The following is a 17,933-nucleotide window of genomic DNA, read 5'->3' as shown; positions in this document are numbered from 1 at the left end:
CCCCGCCCTCCGCCAAAAAGATCCTGGACTGGTTTGTGCAGATTTGCCTGGCTCTGAAGCACGTGCATGATCAAAAAATTCTCCACAGGGACATTAAATCGCAGGTATTACTTTAACAAGATCTTTTTTTTTTTTTTGATGACTCATTTGTTATTCTTTGCTTTATTTATGTGTCGCCTGAATGTCTGTACAGAATATATTTTTGACTAAAGATGGAACAGTGCAGCTCGGGGACTTTGGTATTGCAAGGGTGCTGAACAGGTATGCTCCGTGTTGTCTGAAAAGATTTGCCAATATTTTTAAAGGCTGAACTTTGCAAGAGACCAAACTTTGTGTCCGTCTTGTTTTCAGCACTGTAGATCTGGCGAGGACATGCATAGGAACTCCATATTACTTATCACCAGAGATCTGCGAAAACAAACCATACAACAACAAAAGGTACTTGACAAAAGTTAGGGTTAGGACAATAGGTACAGGGGCGGCAGTGGCTCAGGAGGTAGGGGTTTGTCCTGTAATCGGAGGGTTGCTGGTTCGAGCCCCCGCTCCAGCTGTCTTGGGCATGACACTTGTCCAAGACAGTGTCCTTGGGCATGACACTTCTCCCGCCTTGCCTGCTGGTGGTGGTCAGAGGGCTCGGTGGCGCCGGCCTGTCAGCCCACCCCAGGGCAGCCATGGCTACAATGTAGCTTACCAACATCAGTGTATGAATGGGTGAATGATTGTAGTGTGAAGCGCTTTGGGGTCCTTGGACAAGATAAAGCACTATATAAGTGCAAGCCATTTACCATTTGATACTCTGGATTTATGTGATTTTGATCTTTGACTTGTTTGTCAGTCCTCAGGCCTCCTCTTAAAACTAAAATTTGCTGGTGTTTGTTTTGGTGATGTCAGGATGATACCATGTCACCTCTTGATCCTGCTTGTCTACATCTACAGCGGGAAGCTAATATTGATTTCTCCATTACCAGTTTAAGTATTGGTTATCTGATCCACTTTAGTTAAAGTCACTGAACAAAGTTTTGGCTTTAATTCAGTGAACTGACAGAAGTTTTTACAATACGCAAGTGCCCACTTTCTTCATTTTATTATAAAGAAAATAGCAGTTTCATAAGTTACACTTAATGGCTTATTTAATTAATTACATTTGTCCAACCCCGTCTGTCCACATGTATGCTCTCACCTTTTATTTTTCCTCCTGTCCTTCCTTCTGCAGTGATATTTGGGCCCTAGGGTGTGTCCTGTATGAAATGTGCACTCTTAAGCATGCAGTAAGTATTTCATGTGTCTGTACTGTTTTTAAATATTTATGGCTATTTAAAGCATCCTTTGCAGCACTTTAGTGTTCATTCGTATATGAATTTTGATCAAGATCCTGTACATGTTCTGTGTATAACTGGTGCAGATCTGAGTTTCATAAGCTTGGTTTAGATTATTTTCTTTTAGTCTTCACCTCCAACTATATGTGTGTGTGTGTGTGTGTGTGTTTTCTTTTAGTTTGAAGCTGGCAACATGAAGAATTTAGTCCTGAAGATAATCCGTGGCTCATACCCCCCCGTGTCTGTTCACTACTCCCAAGAACTTCGGTCTCTCTTGGCACAGCTGTTTAAACGTAACCCTCGAGACAGGCCCTCAGTCGGCAGTATACTGGACAAATTCTTCCTTTCCTGTAGGATAGAGAAGTTTCTCACACCACAGGTAGAGTTAAGCATTTTTTATTACACTGCTTTTATTTTTCATACATAAACTAGACCTATTCCTTTAAAAAAAAAAATTATTTTCTCTCTTCAGATCATTGCTCAGGAATTCCGCCATACTTTTCTTCACAAGCAGCCTAAAATGGGTGTGGCACAAATGCCATCAGGTAAACAAACTTCATGCAGTGCTCTCTGTCTCAGCATCTTCCAACCTTCCATCCATTATCTGCCGCTTATTCTGGAGTTGGGTCACAGGGACAGCAGCTTGAGCAGGGAGGCCCAGACATTTCTTTCCTTAGCCACCTCTTCTGGATTCCATGGCTTTCCAAGGCTAGCTGAGAGACATAATTTCTCCAGCGTGTCCTGGGTCATCCTCGGGATCTCCTCCCAGTTAGACATGCCCGAAACACGTCCCTAAGGAGATTCAGGGGGCATTCCTACCAGATGCTCAAACCACCTCAACTGGCTCCTCTCAATTTGGAGGAGCAGCAGCTCTATTCCGAGTTTCTCCTGGATGACTGAACTTCTCAGAAAATGTAAAGAGAGTCTAATCAAGAATAGTTTATGTTCAGATTTTTAAGATTCTGCTTGCTCTGTCCTGTAGAGAACATTAAGAGCATGCACTTTGAAAGGGGGAGTGGGGGAACCTTGTAATGCCCCGTGTTTTGATGGACATTGCAATTTAGACTTTAGATGATTTCAGATGTTGCAGTAATGTTGGTATAGATAGATATTGTATAACATCTAAACAGGAATAGGAATGGTATATCTTATCTGCAACTCATGTAAACACCATAATTATAATATTTTCATATCTAATAGTTTGTGCATGTACAAACAACCAGAAAGTTTCGTCGTTTCTAGTTGTTACCTTTTCGAGTTGTCAGATGCTGCATTTGTTAAAAAAATGTTTTTACTTGGGTGAATTATACCTCTTGCCTCTCTTTTTACACCCTGCTGCTCCAGCCCAGAAAATTACAAAACCAGCCTGCAAATATGGAGTGCCTTTAACTGTGAGGAAGGTTGGAAATGGAGCCAAAAAGCCGCCAGAGAGGAAAGCAGCTGTAAAACACAAAGCGGTTAGTGCGTTAATATTGATTTGAGTTTTAGCCCTTGATGCTCTTGAGGATAACCTCATTGTCTTAAATATTAGAGGCCTCTTCGTGTGTGTGTGTGTGTTTGTGCTTATATGAGTGTTTTTGACGTCACACTGTGTCGGCAAACTCTGAAGTCACGTGTCACGTGTCGCTCAGGCCCCTCTCCCAGCAGCTCCTCAGAGAAGAGTCAGCCAAGTGGAGGAGGAAAGAAAAAAACCAGAGGTACAGCTGAGTGCCTTGTATAACTCCCCCTTTGACCTCCCTCCGTCTTCTTTCCACACATGTGGGTCACTCCTTACCAGCATTTTCAGTTTTCTCCCTCCCATTAAGTTTGCTCCTTACCTTCCACACTTGATCCATTCGGAGTGTTCTCCCTGAATTAGCTTTTTCTAAATCAGCCCCTTTTCCCACTTTGCCTGCCTGCCCTGTGACAGAGCAGTACTGCAGCCTTAAAGACGATTTCCGTGAGGTAGCTTTTGTGTGTTTGAGGTGCTTCTGTCTCGTTTACAGGAGGTCATCAAAAAGAAAAGCATGGAGCTGATTGAGAAAGAAAGAAAACAGAGGGAACAGGTGCGCATACAATTTAGTCTCTGTATAATTTCAACATTTTTGCGCTTTATAGTCTTTTGATCTCCATTTTCTTCAGATGTTCCTGTTGAAAGCAGAGCAAATGAAGAGAAATGAGAAGGAAAAGGTAAGAGGGGATTTTCCTTAAAGAGCTTGGGGGCTGAAATGTGGATCTGATTTTTTTATATTCCATCAGATGATTGAGCCCAGCCACAAATCAGTTTGGCGACTCAAACACTCCCGCTAGGACTGAATAAAAATCTGCATCCGTGATTTCCTACAGATCAGTCGTATAAACCAAGCCAGAGAACAAGGCTGGAAGCACGTGTTGAGCTCAAGTGGGGGTAGCAGCCCAGAGAGGAAGGTAATGTACATCTATTTCTTGAAAACGTTACTTGGGTGTTTATAATTCATGATTTCTTGGCTAAAAAATTACAAATTAGTTGTTATGAGGTTCCTGTCTGGCTCATAACAATTCTTTATATTCAGTGTTTTATGGCAGGTAAGAGGCCTGCAAGTGTTGCCCCACCTGTCCCAGGCTCTGTTTTTGCCCCTGCTCCAGTCCCCGTCCCCAGCAAGAGACCGTATGAACACTACCACGCTGCTCTGGACCAAATATCTAAATCGCAGCCTAAAGACGACAGCAGGGAGGGAGTCTCAGCAGGACCCGGCAGTCCCAGTCGGTAAGCTGGTGTATCGCCTTCCTTTTTAATTCGGTTTGTGTTGTATAAGATAAAACTTGAAAACATTTCCTTTTGTTTTTCAGAGGCATCCCAGCTCCTGCAGGTCCAGTGCTGCCCAACGGACCCGTCCGACGCCTGAACCCCGGCGAAATCAAGAGAGAACTTCACAAGTTGCAGCATGTTTCAAAACAAGCCCACATTAGCCGGTGATTCGAGCTGTAAATTATGTCTGAATTGAAAAGACAAATAAACTTCCTCTTTTAAGAGTGCTATTGTATTCTGTTTTCAGGCAGCGTGCTCATATGGGAGCTGAACGGGCCTTTCAGGTTGAGGAGTTTCTACAGAGGAAGAGGGAAGCCTTGCTCAACAAAGTGCGGGCGGAAGGACAGTTGGTACGTAGTATGACTGTGGTTTGACTTGCACTCTGTTATTATGGCTAACCTGTTGTTAAAATGTTAAATAATGACCAGTTGCACACTAAGTGTTATGCGTGTATTTGCTTCAAAAGTGACACTTATACTGAAGAGCTCCCCTTTCCTCTGCTGGTAGAAATGTACTTGGGAAACTGCATCAAAGCTAGAAGATACATCACCTTTACTGCAAAGAATCTTGTGCAGGTTATGGATTTCTTTACTGCATCTTGGGCACAAGTGCGATCGGATTAGTCACTGACTTTGGCATTTTTCCTATTTTGTTGTCTTATGACTTAGAGTAGGGTTTATATTATCTGATCAAGATGGCATAAAATGTTGAAGATGCAAAAAAACCAAACAAACGATAAAACAAAGACAAGCAATTCTATCAGTGATTAACATCCCCACAGCAGATGCTACCACCACCATACTTCACTATGGGTGTTCTTGCTGTGATTAGAAAATGTCCTTGTTTTTTTTTTTTTTTAGCAATTAACACTTTTTCATAAAACCCAGTATTTGCGATACAGTAGGAATACAACATTTCTGTCAAAATAAAAGTGTAATGTGAAATTGATGGTTCTGTAAAGGTCTACAAATGAGAATTTACATTAGCCACTGTGAAATCTTGGAGATTGGAGTTAATTTAAGATGGCAGGAATCCACTTTGTTTTCATCCCTGTTTGGACTTATCCAATATTCCATCAGTTGTGTCAGATGTAAACTTTGTTTCTCTAAACTCAGGCCATTCAAAGAGCCATCTACAACAGGTAATAATCTGTCTGTGACATTAGAAGCAAAATTACATCTGGTTCAGCTCCAGGTCGTCTGACAACATGATATAAAAATGCCAATAGATGAATACTTTACAGACACTACATTACATTTAACTCTATATGCAGTCATTTGATTGAAGTTGATTATAGGATCATTTATCAGTGGAAACTTAATGGAGAGCCGTTCCCAACTTCAGGTTGTTGTGGTGGTTAGATGTTAGGGCCTGCACCTTCTAAAGTGTGGTTACATTGAATGCTGAAACAGGGCACTCGGCAAAACCTGGCTGCAATCTATGGAAGCCGGGCCACCGCGGCTCGGTGCAGGCGACCAAAAATCAACAAAGAGGAGGAGGTAGGAGCCCAGACCTTCATACCCAGCTTCACAGTCCATCTCACTCCCAGCACGTCTGGCATGTCTGCGCAAAACCCCCTTTGACACACCCATAATTCAACCCAGCAGCTCAGTCATGTTGAGTGCTTGTGCAATGTCCGGAGTTCCACGGATCAGTGTGAGCTGTTTGTTTGAACCCAACAATGGCTGCTTTTCCATTTCAAGTAACCGTTCATTTGACTTTTTTTTTTTTTTCTTTCTTATATTTACCTTTTGAATGTATAACATGAATGCATTTTGGTTTGTAAAAGTGGCGAATGTACCAATCTCATAAAAGTGCAAACAATGCTGAGCATGATTTTTGTGCCGTTGAATGTGTGTATAAATATGCCTTCTAGTTTCGATGCTGTACCCTAAGGTTTTGCTTATCACTCATACATCGCATGTGTGTTTGTTCTCAGGAGTACTTGGCAAGACTCAGGCAGATCCGTTTGCAGAACTTTAATGAGCGTCAGCAGATCAAAGCCCGGCTGAGAGGAGAGAAGGTACATTTCCCCACCTTTAGGAACTCAAATGTGTCTGTAATGAGACAGAGTTCATCTTTCTCCTGACTGTTGTTGTGTATTTCAGTATGACAGCGACGGCTCTGATAGCCAGGAGTCTACTGAGGAGGCAGAGCTCAGGAGAAAGAAGATCGAGGCTTTAAAAGTGAGTCTGCAAGAAGCACAAAGCAATCACATGTTGCACTTTTTTATTATAACCTTATGATCTCACTAATAAGGATTAGACAATCAGAGGAGCAGCTCTAAATGCTTATAATCATTTAAAATCAATCAAGACTATTGTTGTTTTTCTTGTCATATTAAACCTTTTTGATCATAAAAACATGCTTGATCGATGTTTTACCTTTATGTACTGTTTATATGTATCTCAGGCTCAGGCTAACGCCCGTGCTGCTGTACTAAAAGAGCAGCTAGAGAAGAAGAGACAAGAAGCATATGAGAGAGAAAAGAGAGCCTGGGAGGACCATGTAGGCTTTTATTTATTATTTTACTGAAACATCTCAAACGACCGGCATTAAAGTGAGATTACCTGCAGTTTATTTGAATGTTGGCCGTTTGTTGTGAAAGCTTTCCGCAGCTCGAGGTGTGAAGTTGGGTGTAGCAGCCGGAAGCTCATCAGCAGACGTATCATCTACCTCTGACAGTCCTCACCCAGAACCTCAACCCGCCCAACAAGACCCGTCTGCCAAAACTTCAGCCCTGCCTGCATCTCAACTCTCCACCCCAGCTATATCCATGACTGCTGCCCTGAAGAACGTCGGAGCGGTCAGTATATGTGTAGAAAGTCTCTTGTAGTGTTTGGGGATGTATTTCTTGCATGTATGAATTTAGTGTTTTGCGTGTTTCACAGATTACTTCACTGAAAGAAAACTTGAATGAACCAGAGGTGGCGACAGTGATACAGGTGCTTTTATTTTGTTCGTATTTCCCAGTTAACAAGTAAACCAATACAGACTGCTAATAATTGTTATCCAAGCTTTAAGAACCTATTTTTTTCAATGATTTCTGTGTAACAGAGTGAAAAGAAGCAGATTCTGCGCAGGCTTAACCAGAACCTAAAAGTGCAGAGCCCGGTGGACGAGGTGGAGGGGTCTCCTGCCCATGCAGAACCAAGTCCTGCATCGCAGCAGAATCAGTCTGAAGCTGACAAATGTCCCTCTCCAAATGGAGATCGGAAGAAGGGGGAAGCGGCACAGCTAGCTGTACTTCCCGAGCCTCAGCAAACCTTCGAACAGCCGTGTGCCACTGCAGCCAGTGAGTTTAAACTTTCAAAGAAACAACTAGAGGTTAATTAGCAAGAGTCTGTTTTTACTATTTCGTGTGTCAAACTCCATCACACATTTATGGATCCTCTGCAGAGGAAGTTTATTATTGCATGCAAGGAATCTTTTCTTCACTGACCTCCAAAGTCCAGTTGTGTGCATGTGTTTGGTTGTCTGTTATTTTAGCAACTAAATCGTGAACCTGCAAGTGGATTTTAATGAAACTCTTTGATGATAATCATTGGATGTACACCTACAACTGATTTAACCTTTGGTGTCAACCCAATTCAAGATGGCTGCCACAAATGAGTGACATAAGAGTGGCTATAACTCTGTGAATTTTAAAGATAATGAGCTAAAATTTGGTGTGGTAGTAGCTGACTCATTCCCAACATACACTCTTAGCTCCAACGGATTATAAGCTATTTTGTATTACGTTAATGTCAAGGTTTGCAGTTTACATGTTTTTAGTTTTGTTCACTTTCCACTCAACATTCTCTAATTAACAATGTTCGCATTTCCAGAGGAGAGGCCGTCATCTGGTGGGGACAGGAAGAAATGGGAGGCCGGCATTCCACTCGTTCTCTCCGTAGCGCAACAAACTTTAGCGGAAACATGCGTCAGTACCATCGGTAAGTGTCTGCCCCTGTGTGAGACCGCGAGCACTCCTGCAGGAAATACTTGCTGCACGTTGTTGTACGCGCATGTTGTCTCTGTGTGTGTGTGTATCGTCACAGATCAAACAGCGGGGGAGGTCATACAGATGGGTGAACTACAAGCAGAAGCTCCCAGGAAGATGTGGGGAGCAAGTCCAACGTGTCAGGTGCTGAGAGCGCTTCAGGAGGCGGAGCTTCAGCCGCACACCCAGCAGCTGGAGACGGGGTCCTTATCTGAAACTGAATTTTCCAGTCCCTGTAAGTTTAATGTTGTTGATTATACACTGAATTGTTTCATTATTCCTGGATTTTAAAAATGGTACCTTTTTTCAAAATGTCCTATATTTGAACATATGATTTGATTTGTTTCGCCTGAAGTCAACCACAGGAAGAAATTGTGAATATTTGGCATTGAGTTTAGAAAATATTAATTTGGGCTTTTTTTCCCCTTTCTCTTTTTCTGTAGGCAAAGTGATACTTGTAATATTGTGTATCATTGTATTTTTTTTAACTCATCATTTATAAATAGTTTACCTGCAAATAATTAGTGCATGAAGTACATCTCAAGTAAAATTTTATTACCAGTTTAAATTTGTTTATTTATTGTCATAAATTCAAGCAAATTTGTTTTCCTATTTTAATGACCCACTTCTTGCAGCAGCTGATATTGAGAAAACGCCCAGAGAAGCGTTGACCTCAGCTGTTGATCAGGAGTCAGCAGCTCCAAACCAGGATCCAGATCAGAACTTCCCTGTAGTCGATGTGCCCCTGCCCCCGCCCCCCACCTTGACGGCTCTTAAGGGTCAGTGTTTCACTAAAACTGACACTGACAAGACAAGTCACTCTTATGAGAGTTTTTCAGTACTAATCTAAATGAATCCCTTTTAGATTCGGCAGATCTGGAGTCGGTGGTTTTGGGGGAGAGTCCCACACAAGCCTCAAATCCTCCAGCCAGTGTGCAGCAAGCGTGGGAGCAGGAACTGCCAATGTGACTATTTATTATCCTGAAATATTTCTATATATCAAATATAACACTCATGCATTGTGTTGATTTATAATCTAAAATTCTATGGGGCAAAGTAGATTCCATACTTAAAGTTGTTTTAAAGCTGCAACAGAATTAAAAAGCATTCACGTTTGAGCTACATTATATTTCTTTCTTAGGCCACCTGAGGGCGTAACAGAACCACCAGACACCAAGGAGGCTGAGAAAAGTGCAGAGAAACCGACTGAAACATCATGTGAGATGCATGCGTCGCGAACCACAGCTGCTGCTTATTTTTAGACCAATTATAATCTTCATTAAATCTGCCCTTACATGGCTCCCCCCAGGTTTGGCTCAGTATGAGGAGCCGCTGTTTATGAAGTGCTCACCGGCCCACCGACGCACTGCTGCCCTCGCAGTCCTCTCTGCCCAGTCTTCCATGGATGAGTCATCCTCCTCTCTGGCCTCTCGTTCACGATCTGTCTCACCTCTGCGCTCCAAGAACCAGAACGCCCTCCTTATTGGTCTCTCTACGGGCATGTTTGATGCCAACAACCCAAAAGTGATTAAAGGCAGAGCATGCCACTCTCTATTTCTCTCTTCTTTTTTTTGTCTGGAAATTACATTGAAAGTTTCAGACAACACTTGGGGAATTGTTAAATCTTCAGCTGTACAAATGACCAAGTGTTTCAGGAAATTCACAATTCAGCTAGACATGATAAAAAGGCTTCGGTGATATTTTGGACGGGACTTCAATGAGGAGAGCTGTAAAGCAGCCAGAGTCATTAATCAGAGTGTCTGAGCGAGTAATGGGTTTGATAGGAGAGAAAGAACATCTTTCAGCCTATATCTGTCATAACCTTTGTCAGGGACGCTGCCATCTGCACAGCTTTGATTATTATTTCTAATACACACACTTAGACTCACACACACACACACACACACACACACACAGGCATTGTTAATTTAAACATGTTGCAACACAAAGCTCATTTCTCAAACCTTTCCAAATCCTTTGTGTATTGGTAATTATTTGCAGCTGCTCTGTTGTAACTTGTAAATGTTTTGTTTTTTTATCTCAGTGGATCTTCCTGATCAGAACTTTCCTCAGCCTTTTCAGTCTTTGTGTCACTTTGCTTGTTTTGTACTGTCAGATGCTGCGAACATGCTCTTTACCAGACCTCAGTCGACTCTTCAGCTCGCAGCAGGACTCTGGAGTGACTAGCAAGGCTAATGTGGCCCCAGACAAAGACCTGGAAATTGAGGACCTGGAGGAGGCAGCTAAAGATGATGACCAATCTGAGGCTGAGGAGTAAGAGATGCATAAAGATATGTTCTGATCTGACTGAGTTTAATCAATCGTAAGAACTTTGAGGCAAGATGGCATGTTTTATGTTGTACTGTGTGGTTAATTTGCCAGCAAATGCATGCTTACGTTGTAAAATATCAATTGGCTTTAAGATTATTTGTGCATTTTTGAGATAACGGGTAATTTATTAATGACAGATAAATGTCCTTGGTTTCATTCTGTGAATTTTCAAATGATTAATTACTACCAAGTGATGGCATTCTGTGAGTGATGAGACAATGATCTGTTCCTCAGTGGGTATGAAGATGAAGATCTGAGGGACATCAGGGCCTCCATGGAGAGGCTGCTGCAGGAAGAAGGCGACATGGTGAGGAGCCCTGCAGATGTTGGAGCAGGAGACTTAAACGGGAACCCTCCGGAGGACGGAGACCAGGAGCTTCTCCGCACGATCACAGCTGACATCGATCAGGACAACAGTCAGATGGCCGTAGATAATGAGGATGATGACGATGACGACGACGACGATGATGTTAATGATGATGATGATGATGACGAGGACGAGGAAGATGAGGACGAGGAATGCTCTAATGGGAGTCCTGGTGATGAAGAGGCAAGGGAGTTGCTTTCCAATGGTGTGGGAGGAGAGCATCACAATAATGACAAACAGCTCAATGAAGAATGGCATTCAGGTAGGAGGGGACACCACGGGTTTGTGACCAAAAAATGATTAGTTTCTGTCTGAAGGGTTCAAACTGAGGAGTGTAATGAAGCACACCTAAAGCAAAGCAGCCAAAATGTGATCAGGATTTTAAAGGAATATTTGCAGTATGGAGATAAATTAGTCTCAAAGGTTATTCACAAAAGTGTACAGCAGGATTTGCTTGTGGGCAACATTCACCAGTGTGTATGCAGGAGTGTGCAAATTGTCAAATTGTCAAATGTGCATGCATAAATCACCTGCTGCAGACGGATCAGTCAACACAGATCAGCTTGCCTGTGGGTTTGACTTTCTTGAGACTTTCTTAGCATATTCCTATTTGTGCAGTTTGAAATATGTACATTTGAAAAACTGTTTATGCATTTTGTGAATTGCTGAACACATACAAATCTTGTTGAACACTTTTGTGCATACTTTTGAGACTAGTTTATATTTATGTATTTCAGCCATTTAGAGGGAGGGTTCTCTTATCTCACCTGTTGTAGATAACTATTTTTGTTTTATTTTTTTTAGTTCTTATAATTTTAGCTCATTTAATTTTGACCACATGGACGAGCTAACAGCTAGCCTTAGCGAGGGCCAAAACCAAAAGTGGATTCCTGCCATCTTAAAACATCTCAAACCTCCAAATGTCATAGTGAGTTTTATAAATGGTGTGTTATTAATGTTTACATCCCCAATATTTTATATTACACAGATATCTGACACAGACTTTTATGGTCATTTATACGCACAAATGGCTGCAGCAGCAGCGAACTGTGGGATTTCTGATGCAGCACTTCTGGCAGGAATGCAACAATATTTCTGCTGAAATAATCGTGTCATGCAAAAATATGCAAAGTAAGGATTTAAATAAAAGCGCTTGTATGAACCGCTATGAAACTTTGAAGATTGGAGTTGTTTTAAGGTGGTAAAATTTACTTTGGAAGTGGGTCTACTCAGACAAATCATTATTTGCTTGTACATATGGTCCAAGAAGACCCACATCTAAAGTGTACCAATGATATCCTAAAACGGCTTCAGTCATAACCATAAAATCCTATGTAAATACCAGTGTGCTGAGAAACTGATGGTATAAAGATTTATAAAATAGCTTTTGCATGAATGTCTATGAAATATGACATTGGAGTTGTTTTAGGACTGCGGTCTTGGCTCTGTTTGGACTAGCCGTTAGCTTGTCAGTCCTCTCACATGTAAGCTCTGGTTTTCCTAACTGAGGACATTCAAAGATGATATTTGCTCACAACCCTTTCACAGAACCTCACTTAAAAATGGCCAAAACAACCCTTGAAAGTCAAATTTGTCAGAGCAACAACACGTTCTGCTTCTCCCTAGATGGCAGTGGAGAGGACCAGGGCGGTGAGGCTGACCATCACGACAGCATCTTCAGTCGTCTGGAAGAGCTTCGCTTCAACCTGGAGCAGCAGATGGGTTTCGAGAAGTTTATCGAAGCCTACAACAAGATTAAGGTATGAATTATTCCTTTCTTTTTGTCTCTAAACCTGCAAACGCTTCCTGTGAAATCTCACAAGCTTAAAATAATGTGCAAAATGTTTTTTTTTCAAGGCTATACATGAAGATGAAGATGAAAGTATCGAGCTTGGCTCCAGTTTAGTGTTGAACATTCTGGGAACTGAGCACCAGCATCTGTACCCCAACATCCTTCACCTGGTGATGGCAGATGGGGCATACCAAGAAGGTTAGTGTTTTTAATCAACTTCTTCCTCCTAAATATCCACTGACTTGTGTAGACTACAGAAACGTGTGTGGATCTAATTTATGTCTCTTTTAAAATGCATCTTCTCTTCTTGCATCACTGCACCAAGTTGTCAAGGGACTAAGAAAATGTAAAACACACCCTTTACTCTGCCTAGCTGCTTTTTTATGCTCTCTTTTTTATGCTCTAATTTTATTGTTAGACTGTGGTCAGGCCAGAAATAGATGCTGGAGGGTGGAAAGGCATGAAATGTGTCTCATGTCTGAAGCAGCTTTCAGATACATCTTCACACCGAACGTCTCTGTTTGACAACATCTCCGATTTCTATTTTTACCATATTTTAAAAGAAAAGATGCACTTGTCAGATATCTCCCCTGAGGTCTTGTCTCAGGATCTGTTAAGGATGTGTTGTGGCTCCCACACAATTTTTTTAAATATTTTTTTCCAGCAGCTTTCTGTGGTAATGCTGTGTAGTCTGTTGACTACAGCCTAACACTAATTACCTGTCACATTCACGCCCCAAATGTAAATCTTACAGGATATTCTGGTGAGTTTCAGGTAAGGTCTTTAGCACTTTTTTTTTTCTGGTGCAAGATTTGAGAAGTGAGCATGAAGATGGAAACAAAATGTATTTTAATTGTCTCTCATTAGTTTGATACATTTGTGGCTTGGCCAGTAATTTAAACAAGACGGAGGTACAGGCAGTCAACTTTAATCTAAATTGAGATATTAGCATTATTAAAATGAATACTTTAGCTTTTTGGCATGCTAACATCTGCTGATCAGCATGAACCACAAAATACAGCCGAGGCTACAAGGGATTTTTTTCTTGACTGAAATTCAAGAAATTTGCAAATGTCTTATTCCATTTTTTAAAATGTTTTTTGCTTTTGTAGGTGTTTGCGTGCGCATTCGTGTGTCTGTCTGTTCGGAAAATATTTCCGAACTCACTGAACTGATTTTTATGAACGTCTCAGAAAGTCACTCACCCAGACGAGCCGTCAAATCATTGGACTCACGTCTGTAATTTTCAACGTCAACCCAATTCAAGGTGGCCGCCACAGCTAATAAACCTTAGCAAACACGGATGGTTAGCTATAATTCTTTCAATTTTACAGATCCTGAGCAAACTTTGGTGTGGTTCTCTGGATGCTAACAGTAAGGTAACCTCTGGTATGAAAGACAGCAGGCGATATGCATTCCTTCAACAAATGCTGGGTCTAAAGGTTTTGTTTTCCCCCCTGGTTTAATCCAAGACATGGATGCCATGTTGCTAACATGACAAAAAATACTCAAGTTATGCCAAAATTCGAAGGTTTGATGTAACAATAGTTTAATTTTTAATGTTTTTTTTCTCCCTCATAACCTTCAGGAGTCATTTTTTTCATCACTAAATGAGTTTCCCTAATGTGATTTTCCTTATGTTCCGTCTCTTTTAGACAATGATGAGTAATGTTTCGTGCAACGGAGCTGCTGGCAGCCATCTGACGTCTTCCCACAACACTTAACGTTGACAGAAGGATCTATGCATGAAGTGTGGCAGCCTCGCATTTCCGAGTGTCAGGCCGAGTTGCATGATGTAGAGCTACACCGTATTTCCCTCTTTGACTATCCTGGCGCTCTTTTTCTAAAACAGAGTTTACTCAGAATCATGTGGTTAGATCTGTTTTTGATAACCAAAGTTCATTTCAAGCTTCTGTAAATGTCTGTTTCTGCCTGTGACGTCCAATGTTTCAGCACTTTAAGGATGTAAACTGTTCGTTCCTTTTTGTTGGTTCAGCTGGACTAAGATCCGGTCCTCTCAGGTGCTCTCCTTCTATGCCACGCTCAACCACAGCAGCAGAACTCCAACCAGGTCAGCCTCAGCATAAATGTACCAGAAAAAAACTCAAAAACCAGCTGAGCCTCCTTTTCTTACCAGAGTTTCCAACAAACCAGAAAGCTGAATGTTACCTAATTTATTTTTCACATTTCTTACAGTTTGATTTAACTGGGATTTAATAATTATTGTTCTTGTGAGTGAACCTGAATGTCACTGAGGTCCTGTAGCAACACTGGCTGTTGTGATGTGAGGGTCAGCTCCGACTGAAAGTGTTAATAATAGAATCTGTGACTTAGATGACACTAATAATTTGTTTGGTTCCACATTGACTATTCTAAATGTTTTTATTTAATAAACACTTTTTTAAGAACCTGAAGAGTTTTGTTGCTTGTTTATGCATCAAGCTTGAGCACAAACATGTCAAGGTTATCTATCTTGAGTAGCTTTTGATAAGTTTTCAGTTAGAAAAATGGTCTTAGAAACATTTAAAAGGACACAATCTGTTTTTCTTGTGCTGTCAGGGTGAAGGAAAATTAGCATTTATTTCTTTCTGTTTCTGTAACATCTGTCTTTTATTTAAAAATGAAAAACAAAAAATCCTGCATGTATCAATTATGAACTAGACAGTTCTCCCACTGAAACAGAGTTATAACTTATTCTTCATCAGTGTATTGAAGCAATTGTTCACAATAACTCATGAGAGCCTTCCTTCTTCTGGATGACTGACACAGCATTCATATTTCCATATATTATTCCTTATGCATAAGCCTGTCATTACTGCAAAGACGCTTTGGAATGACAGGTGTGTTTATCATTGTGTTTCCAATCTGACCCTACACGTCATGTTCTACTGAATATGGAAACACAAAGAACGAAACACGTATGGGCTTTCTGCAAGTTCAGCTTTATTTATTCGAGTTGTTTGTCAAATGCCAGAAAGGAAGAGCACCTACTCGCCTTCTAAGCCGTCGTTAATTATTTATGCCGCAGGACAGTCTTGTGTCTGTTTGATCCATGGCTGATCGTGTAGTTTCATTTGAAGTCGTGCTGTGTGACTTGCATTATGCATAGGTGGTAACTTTACCCCTGATTTGCATTTCGCATGTCATGAAGATTACTCAGTACATGCAAGTATGCAAGCATCAGCATGGAAACATAAAAGGAATATTTGCCAAAATCATTTTGGCTTTCTCTTTAGGGCTCAAGCACTGAAGGGTGCACAGGAACTGATTGGAACCACCAGGTTTCCAGTTTTTCCTTATTAGAAAAAAATAAATAGCCATATTTAACAGCTTAAAGACATTTAACATGCTGTCGAAGTACACATTCGGTGTGCCTCTGAAGTGCTTAAAAACTAAAATACTCCCTCTAATTTTTTAATGATTTCTTATAATAGCATAACTCAGGTGTGAGAGTTGTAACCTGACAAAACATCCTTACAAAAACAGCTGTAAAAAAGAAAATCTGTTTGGCTTGCACATAAAAGGAATATTTTGGCCATTTTGAAGTGAGGTTCCATGGAAAAGGTATGAATAGTTAATATTTTGCCTGTTGTAGATAGCTCTTTGAATGGTTTCAGCTGGGAGAAATAACAACTAGGACTAAAGTGGATTGCTGCTGTCCTAAAACAACTCTAATCTCTAAAATGTCAGAACGGTTCATTTCCTTTCTAAGAAATCTCTGCACTGCCATCGATTCAGTTCACATAAGGTTTTCTGGTAATTTAGCAGCAGAAGCAGCTAAGATTTCCAGTGTAGCCTGGCGTCCGTTCCAGCAGGAATATCATAACAGTTTTATTGAAATACTCATGTAATGGAAACGTGACAACGGCGTTAAGATTTAACCAACAGTTTTTTTTTCACAATCTGCTATTAAATGTTGAAGACTGAACTTAATTTGAGACAGCAGTGATCCACTTTAGAAGTGGGTCTGCTCGGACTGATGAGCTGAAAATAGCTGCTGTTTGAGTCGATGTATTCCCACAGTGAAATTTGCTGTCTTAGGACATCTTTGTGTTTCAGTCATTTTGCCAGAAACGTGATATAATTCCTGCCAGAAATGCCCCAGGCTGCACCAGAAGTGTCACAGCTAGCTGCTGCTGCTGCTTTGCAAATAACCAAGGAATACCATGTGAATAATTGTGTAATGAAGATTTGACGTCAGTGTAAAGGACTATGGAATGGCATGAGCGACTATGACAGTTTTGCGATTGGAGCTGTTTTAAGATGACAGCAGTCCATTTTTACTCTGACTAGCCATTAGCTTGTCAGTCCTATCATGTCAGACTAAAACACCATTTCTCCTAACTGAGTTTGTTTGACAAGCTATCTATAACAAGTAAGACAATAATTTTGTAAAACCTTTTCATCAAACACTATTTTGAATATAAATATCCCTGTAAGGTTGACTGAGTTTATGCACCCTTTTTAAAATAGATTTTCTGACATCTGAGCTCATGAAAAAGGCCTCTTGGTGACAGTCTCCCTGTTTCTGTGATATCATCTCTGTTTGACTTTAGCGTTGGAGTGTAATAAATTGAATTCTAGTTTGATTTTCCATAAATGCACATGTTTGGCTTGGTCCTAAAATATGCATCGAGCTGTTATCAGACAGCGTTACTTGAAATTCAGTTCTAGTGCCTGATCTGATTTGAAAGCAGAATGCCTCAGGCTGAGTGAGTAAATCTGAAAGCCTTATCAAAGTGAAGATCACTGCATGAGAAGGCCCTGATCTAAATAGCGTTTCAAGTCAAAGATATTTGGGGCTGCTTTTACTTAGAAGATCTTTGGCTTACAGAAGGAAATGTCAACTCGTTACAGTCCCTGTAGCTCTTTTTTAAAGGGTTTCCTCATTGGTAATCAGTATGTTACCATTTAATATTCTTGAATTCTACAAAAGAGAACTTTTTTTCATCAGGGTTTCTCCCTTTATGGAAATGAGGGTCAGGTCCTCCCCCTGCTTTCCTCATTTCCCTTCACAAGCAGTAACCCAGCTGTCACTTCCATCATTGGCAGGTCTGCGTGTGTGCGCAGTGATCTTTTCGTTTCACCCTCAGGTGCAAGCATTATAGAAAGATTATTGCTTTTCAGAGTGCACAAATCATTCCTGTTGCCCATCTGAATAACATCAAAATAATGGCTGCGGGGGGACTTTTCATAAAAACAGCACGGAGTGTGTGTGATGATACATGAGGTCAAGCTGAAAAAGCAGGCCAGGAGCCTCTGCATGGAGGTTGAAGGTGGCGAGGCGGAGGGCTCCTCCTCGCAGTGAGAAAATATGACCCAAGGGGCTCCTGTCAGCACCCCTGGGATCACGTGTGACAGAGGAGAGACACCTCCGA

At 41.1% G+C, this 17,933-nt stretch overlaps 1 protein-coding gene across 6 annotated transcripts in view; it reads left to right on the top strand.

Annotated features, from left to right (window-relative positions):
• Positions 1–14,969, top strand: part of nek1 (NIMA-related kinase 1) — a 16,423-nt gene extending 1,454 nt beyond the window's left edge. The window contains exons 5-36 of one of the 6 annotated variants that reach the window (XM_017423453.3): positions 21–104; positions 194–261; positions 352–438; positions 1,214–1,268; positions 1,495–1,695; positions 1,789–1,861; positions 2,661–2,773; positions 2,948–3,013; positions 3,302–3,361; positions 3,438–3,485; positions 3,642–3,722; positions 3,848–4,041; positions 4,125–4,247; positions 4,331–4,433; positions 5,496–5,582; positions 6,023–6,106; positions 6,192–6,269; positions 6,496–6,591; positions 6,692–6,889; positions 6,975–7,028; positions 7,141–7,378; positions 7,911–8,018; positions 8,124–8,300; positions 8,704–8,844; positions 8,931–9,030; positions 9,207–9,283; positions 9,375–9,589; positions 10,182–10,339; positions 10,631–11,025; positions 12,390–12,523; positions 12,621–12,753; positions 14,211–14,969. In XM_017423453.3, the coding sequence (XP_017278942.1) occupies positions 21–104; positions 194–261; positions 352–438; positions 1,214–1,268; positions 1,495–1,695; positions 1,789–1,861; positions 2,661–2,773; positions 2,948–3,013; positions 3,302–3,361; positions 3,438–3,485; positions 3,642–3,722; positions 3,848–4,041; positions 4,125–4,247; positions 4,331–4,433; positions 5,496–5,582; positions 6,023–6,106; positions 6,192–6,269; positions 6,496–6,591; positions 6,692–6,889; positions 6,975–7,028; positions 7,141–7,378; positions 7,911–8,018; positions 8,124–8,300; positions 8,704–8,844; positions 8,931–9,030; positions 9,207–9,283; positions 9,375–9,589; positions 10,182–10,339; positions 10,631–11,025; positions 12,390–12,523; positions 12,621–12,753; positions 14,211–14,224 (3,843 nt within the window). In that variant the 3' untranslated portion in view covers positions 14,225–14,969. Of the gene's footprint in view, positions 1–20; positions 105–193; positions 262–351; positions 439–1,213; positions 1,269–1,494; positions 1,696–1,788; positions 1,862–2,660; positions 2,774–2,947; positions 3,014–3,301; positions 3,362–3,437; positions 3,486–3,641; positions 3,723–3,847; positions 4,042–4,124; positions 4,248–4,330; positions 4,434–4,549; positions 6,003–6,022; positions 6,107–6,191; positions 6,270–6,495; positions 6,592–6,691; positions 6,890–6,974; positions 7,029–7,140; positions 7,379–7,910; positions 8,019–8,123; positions 8,301–8,700; positions 8,845–8,930; positions 9,031–9,206; positions 9,284–9,374; positions 9,590–10,181; positions 10,340–10,630; positions 11,026–12,389; positions 12,524–12,620; positions 12,754–14,210 lie in introns of those variants that run through there. The other 5 variants (XM_017423452.3, XM_017423454.3, XR_005232784.1 and 2 more) reach the window with 5 other exon arrangements.
• Positions 14,970–17,933: the final 2,964 nt, after the last annotated feature.

Source organism: Kryptolebias marmoratus, linkage group LG24 (assembly GCF_001649575.2).
Source record: "Kryptolebias marmoratus isolate JLee-2015 linkage group LG24, ASM164957v2, whole genome shotgun sequence".
In the NCBI taxonomy this organism is placed as follows: Eukaryota; Metazoa; Chordata; class Actinopteri; order Cyprinodontiformes; family Rivulidae; genus Kryptolebias; species Kryptolebias marmoratus.
Note: the sequence above shows the minus strand (reverse complement) of the source record. Positions and strands in the feature narration are given on the sequence as shown.